This window comes from Musca domestica, unplaced genomic scaffold (assembly GCF_030504385.1).
Source record: "Musca domestica strain aabys unplaced genomic scaffold, Musca_domestica.polishedcontigs.V.1.1 36, whole genome shotgun sequence".
NCBI classification, from domain to species: domain Eukaryota; kingdom Metazoa; phylum Arthropoda; class Insecta; order Diptera; family Muscidae; genus Musca; species Musca domestica.
The window spans coordinates 4,996,717-5,003,304 of record NW_026712318.1 but is presented as its reverse complement, the minus strand read 5'-3'; the positions used below and the strand labels follow the sequence as shown (position 1 = coordinate 5,003,304).

The 6,588-nt window shown below is 38.9% G+C and overlaps 1 protein-coding gene across 1 annotated transcript; it reads right to left on the bottom strand.

Annotated features, from left to right (window-relative positions):
• Nucleotides 1-3,087: 3,087 nt before the first annotated feature.
• LOC101890324 (probable basic-leucine zipper transcription factor N) lies at nt 3,088-5,747 on the bottom strand. Its single transcript, XM_020037216.1, has 2 exons — nt 5,736-5,747; nt 3,088-5,685 (listed from the first exon to the last, which is right to left on the bottom strand). The coding sequence occupies exons 1-2, from the start codon at nt 5,745-5,747 to the stop codon at nt 3,088-3,090; spliced, it is 2,610 nt and encodes an 869-aa protein (XP_019892775.1).
• Between the last annotated feature and the right edge of the window lie 841 nt (nt 5,748-6,588).

Below are 6,588 nucleotides of genomic sequence, written 5' to 3'. Positions count from 1 at the left end.
TATTCATTAAAATCCATCCTATTATGTGAAATCGGATGAAGGTATATGTCAGAGCTATATCCAAATCCGAACTGATCTCTATAAAATTTAGCAGAGATATTTCTATGATGTATCTGATAATTGATACCAAATATCGTTGTTGTGCATAGTGTTGAAATACAAAATCGGATGATACATATATATGGAACCTAGAGCCAAAACTTAACCGAGTTTCACTAAATTTGATACATTCTCTTCCAGGCAAAATTCCAGGCCATCCAGGCTTATATAATAAAATTGAAATCGAATAAAAATATATGTGAGCTATCCAAATCTGAACAGATGTCTTCAAGATTTGGCAAAGGTATTTCTGAGCTGTATTTGATATATTTCTCTGAATATCGTTGTTACGAAGTGCATATTACGGCTGTGGAGGAGAAATTTAACAAATCGGATGAAGAATATATATGGGAGCTATAGCTATATCTGAACCGATTTCCACCAAATTGGACACACTAGTCCTAGACTCAATTTGCTTATATGTGCCAAATTTCTTCCTATTTGGGCTAACGTTAAATATTTGGTGCACAATAGAGGCAAATCGGTCGAAGATATATATGGGAGCTATATCTAAATTTTGACCGATTAGGAACTATGGGTCTAACTCGATTCGATCTCGCCAAAATTTTCAACACTTATTTCTGAGCTGTATCTGTTATCTAGTACGAACGATTATTTTTGTGGAGTGCATATTACGCATATGAAGGACTTTAACGCCAAATCGGATTAAACATATAGAGGAACTATAGCTATATCTGAACCGATTTTCACCAAATTCACTCGGGATTGCCAAAATGTTGTTCATTTGGTATGATATTAGCCATTTGATGGACAATAAACCTGTTATCAGATAAAGATATATGTTGGAGCTGTATCCTAATCTGATCTGATCTCGATAAAATTTGACAGAGATATTTCCGAGATGCATAAGTTATCTAGTTCCAAATATCATTCTTATGCCGTGCATATTACGCTTGTGAGGTACTTAAAACCCCAAATCGGATGAAACATATATATGGGAGTTATAGCTATATCTGAACTGATTTTCTCCGAATTCGATGTACTTGCTTCTAGACTTAATTCGGTCGGATGTGCCAACATTCAGGTCATTTGGACTGATTTGATGCACAATTAACCCGAAATCGACTGAGGATATATATCGCAGCTATATCCAAATCTGTTATATATGAACCGATTTACACCAAATTTGAAGTACTGGTTTATGGGATGATTTCAGTTGTAATTTCCAAAATTCAGTCCATTAGGGCTGATATTAGCCATTTGGTTAACAATAAATCTGATATCGAAAAAAAAAAATATATGGGAGCTCTATCCTAATCTGAACCGACCTCCATAAAATTTTGACAGAGGTATTTTCGAGCAGAGTCTGATGATCTCCGGTACTAAATATAATTCATCTGGAGCACATATTACGCATGTGAGGGACTTAGAACCCAAATCGGATAAAACATATATATGGGAGCTATAGCAATTTCTAAACCGATTTTCTCCAAATTTGATTTACTTGCTTCTAGACTGGTGGGATGTACCAAAATACAGGTCCTTTGGACTTATATGAGCCATTTGGTGCACAATTATCCCGAAATCGGTTGAAAATATGTGGGAGCTATATCTAAATCTGATCCCATTATCAGCAATTTCAATTTAAAAGGGTTCGGTCTTGGGCCAAACAAATATTGTTTGCAAAATTACATCCCAATCGTAAAATAAATGCGACCTGCATTTTGTTCACAAAAATACATGGACAGACGGACTGTATAAATCGAATCAGAATGTGATTCTAGGAAGATGCTCTAAAGTAACTGTGGGTCTATCTCGCTTCCTTCTCCATGTTACAAACAAATGCACAAATACATAATATCCTTACCACTATGTGGTTTGGGGTATAAAAATGACTACGGAATTCATACGAAATCTATAATTTCGATAAAGGACTTTTTGAACGAATTATAGTAGATTTTTTGCTTCTTTGGCCATGAGGTAGAAGTTACGAAAAACAAATTACTTTGAAAAGCGCCATCTAGATAATTTAACAAACATTCATATGTATCACATTGTTAGTTCAATTCTATGCACAAACCATTTAAATGAGTTGTAACCATTGTGAATGGTTTTGTACGGTCGTTGCCATTATGACATTATAAAGTGAAGCATAATTTTAGGCGTAAAGCTAAAATGTGTATTAAAGGCCTTTATAACGGCCATACACATCCTTCGAACATGGTTGATTGAATATGATTGAGTGAAAACGAAGTATGAGTTGGAAATTACAGTGGGCAACACAAAAAATTATTTCAGGAAAAACTTTTTAGAGTAAAAATAGAAAAGTTTCCTCTCTTCGATATGTTTTGAAGGTTCCAGAGATTACTCGGAGTTCTAGCATTTTACAATACGATACTGATAACAATGCGAGGATGTGCCTTTATACTTGTTTTTGTAATATTGCCGAAGGAACAATATACCTTAAATTTAATGATTTTACGTAATCTTAATATGAAAACGTCTCAACATGTGGTGGAGGGGGAAACTTACCCCATCCCCCATATTTTCGATACTTTTCAGTGAACTTTCGAAACGCCAATACAAGTGTCTTCCAATTTTTTCTCTACCTATCTATTGAGCTTTTCTTGTTATTATTTCCTGCATTGCACAGCGTAATATAAGTTTGTTTTAGCCGTTCCCTATAAAACTTATGAAAAATTTGAAACAAATTTGTATTTTTATTTTTTTTATTGTATCGTACTAATTATAAAAAAATATATTAAATAAAAATAAATTAAAAAAATAAAAAAAAAAATTATAAAAATATATTTAGAAATTTTAATCTTAAATGTGTAAAAATTTTATGGAAATATAACACAGCAGAATAGTTGGCAGCAAATTTTAAAAACAATTTTTTAAAACTCATTACCAACTAAACTGCGGCATAAAATAAAAACTAAATTAATATTTGGTTTATTATTGAAGACTACAACTAAAAATATTTAAAGGAAAAAATATCGAAAAATTCCCCTTTTTCCCCTATCCCTACATTGCATCGTGGACCTGGAACTGTATCAGATCCTCAACGGGAAAACGAAATAGGGAAGCAGTTTTAGCCTCTGACACCATTTGTTCCATGCTATTGTGGTTGGAGTTGGCTTGGGCGCCATTGTTGTCACTTGGCCCATTGATGGGAATGTTGGTGACATTTGAATTGTTATTGTGATCATAATATGAGATTGCCTGGAACGATGATGATGATGACTCCGTTGACTGGCCACCAATTAAGGCAGCTGGAGTGGGCAATTCTGAGATGTCATTTGCCGCCACAATGGGATGTTCAAAATCCACTAGATCACGTTGAGCATCATTGTTCGCGGCTGTGTCACTACGTGCTATGGATGTTTGGGAGCTAATGTTCAATGCCTTGGGCTGGTGACGTGGCTCAATGGCGTGATTTAATCCATCACCTTCACCCTCTTCATGGATTGTGGAACGATGTAAATTATTATTACCGCCACTGTTGTAAAATGGATTAGTAGATGTTTGAGGGAGAGGGGATGATAGGGGCGTCTTCTTTTTGGGAAATACATTGAGGTGTAACATTATGGGACTGCTAAGGGAATTGGAGGATGTCGAACCGGATGGTTGCAATGCAGGATCACAGTCAATGGGTAGGAATGGAGTTTGATGACCTTGGGCGCCATTTTGTAAGTTAGCATAGATATGCTGTTGTGATGACTGCTGGTGTTGTTGTTGCTGCTGTTTTTGTTGTTGTAAATATTTTTGCCACTGATCATTGTAGGCAAACTGCATGTTATTGCTTTGGGCCCCTTGCACCGCTCCCGGGAAACGTATGTGATTATTGTAGGGCTTTTGCGCTCCATAGGGATTGTAGAAACCCAGGGACGAAACAGTTGGTGTCATGGGAGTGGAATAGTATTCCAAAAAGGGATTTCGCATCATGGTAGGTGGCCTCATTGATGAGACTATACGTGCCTCATCCATGGCCAAGCTGGATACAGCCTTGGGATTCCTGGAGGGTGGCAGAATGGGGAATATATCCAGATTCAATTTAAAGGGTAATCTCTTTGTCAGCGTGACAGGGGCTTGGGTCACGTTTATTGCCATCAGGGGTGGAAACATGGTGGGATAAAGCATGTCCGGAGCTCCAGTGGCATACGGATAGTGTTGCATAAATATATTTGAGCTGGCGAGGAGATTTTTCTTATCCTTATCCTTTGGCTTCTTGCCTTTCTTTGATTTCTTGTTGTTTTTCATTTGTTGAGCCTTGAGTTGTTGGTGTTGTTGCTGCTGTTGTTGTTGTATAGCCAATAGATTAATGTCACTGGGTGATCGCGGCTTAAAGGGATAAATCTGTTCCAGAGCTATGCGTGACTGATATGGAGCTTGAGGCAAAAATCCCATCATCTGTGGCTGATAGCCATTGAACATTGGCATGGGTTGGGGGAAGGGAATTTGTTTCTTGTGACGTTTACCGCGAAAGAAGTTTGCAATGCCACTGGACTTGAGGTTCTTATACGAACCCGAGATGTGCAAACCCGAAGGCATCATCATCAGTGAGGGCATTTTGGTGCTGGCCAACCCTCCCAAAGTCAACTTTTGTAGAATATCCTGGATGTTATTGACCTCGTCAAATGGAGCCACACTTGCCCGTTCGCTCTGCTGATGTTTCTTAAATTCCTCCGGCAAGGATCCATCATAGGGGAAATGGAAAGGTATGGGTTGGCTATTGGCTGAGTCATCGCGAGTAGGTGGATTCGGCTGTGCGGTGTCAGTGAATTGTCGTCGATTTGCCAATGACGGCTGACGGGATGTCAACCTTGGTGGCCGGGGTATTTGATCGTGTAACTCCCGCCTGACAGGTGTCATGGTCGACGAACGTCTAGGTAAACGTTCATAATGATGCGTTCCATAATTGTGATTTTCATGGAAATGCTCCTCCACCTCACCAATTAAAGTTTGCATTGAGGAGGCTGCCGTTGCTGCTGGTGGTGAGCCAGCAGCACTAGACTTGGCTGGAGCTTGAGGTCGTTTCGCTTTCGTGCTCCATGTTCCATAAATGGGCTGTTCATGAACACCAGAGCTGCCACCACCACCGCCACCAGCACCAGCTCCATTAGCATCAATACGCTCCAGTAAATATGCATTTTCACCAGCAGCTATTGCATGTTGAAATTGTTGTTGCAGTTCTTCTTGCACGCTCAAATGTTGTTGTTGTTGTTGTTGCTGCTGCTGATGGTCTTGTTGCAATTGTCTTTTCTCCTCATCTTCATCGTCTTTTTCACGCTGCAATAATTGCTGTAATTTAGCACGCATTTTTCCGTTTGGCTCCTCAAAATCTCGTGATCCTCCTACGATGATGTTCGTTCGTATGATATGATTGGTTACGGTGGTATTGGCTTTATTTGCGCCTCGAGCGTAGTTAGCGGCGCTCAGTGCCGATGTTTGCGGTCTTGTGGTAATGAATTCACTTGTTGTTGCTTGAAAATGTGATAAATCACTTAATTGTGCTTTATTGTTGTTATTATTGTTGTTGCTATTGTTAATTGGAAATACGTTTGGAGTGGTACTGCTGGAGTAAATCGCTATTGCCGATGTCTTAACAATGACCAATGACATCTGAAATGAGAGAGAAAAGAAGAGAAAAATAAGTATATGGGTAAGAATACAGGGTTGCCCATATTCGACGGACCCACTCTTTGGGCCCATTCCAATCGACGAGGCTTGTCCGCAAACAACATTCTGTGCGTCAATTGAATTTTGTACGGGAACAAATGCAAATCAATGCGAATAATCCGTTGTAAGGTGGACCGAGCCATGTCCAACTGCTGAGAACGGCGTTTTTGGGATGTTCTTGGGGACCTCTCAACACTGGCTCGTACGGCAGCGATATTCTCGGCCGATCGCCTTGGTCGATTTTTATATGGCCTCTTCGGATTAGAAAGAGCCTTACCAGTCGAAAATGGTGTTCTTAGAAGGCGCACTTCTCACATTTTTTAATGTTTTAAAAGCACGTTGAGTTTTCACAATTGACTTCTTCTGTTGAATGTAAATTTCAGAGCGCTCGCGTGGCTTGTATTGGTTCATGGTAAAAATCTGCTTGGACTAACGCTTCAAACGCGGTATGTCCTTAAGCGATGTGACATCTCTGTCAAAAGTTATGGCGTTGCCAGATGGGTCCGTCGAATATGGACAACCCTGTATTTTAGAAGGTAGTTGAATGGGTCCTTTGGAGAAATTATGTAGGACAGTAACAATAAACGAACAAAGTTGGAATGTAGGTATGTTTAGGGTCAGAAAAATATAAATGGAACTATTATCATAAAACCTGGTTCTTAGAAAAACGTGATGACGTTTTATTTGGATTTATTTTGAAAATTTGCTCAAATTCGAGTAGAGGGAGAAAACTCGCTCGAACTAGAGGCAAACTCTTTTTGTCGATGTAATTCAAAAAAAAAAATGTGAACGATTATATTCTTAGAGTAAACTCTCATTTTATTTCGAGCATTTTGACACCCACTC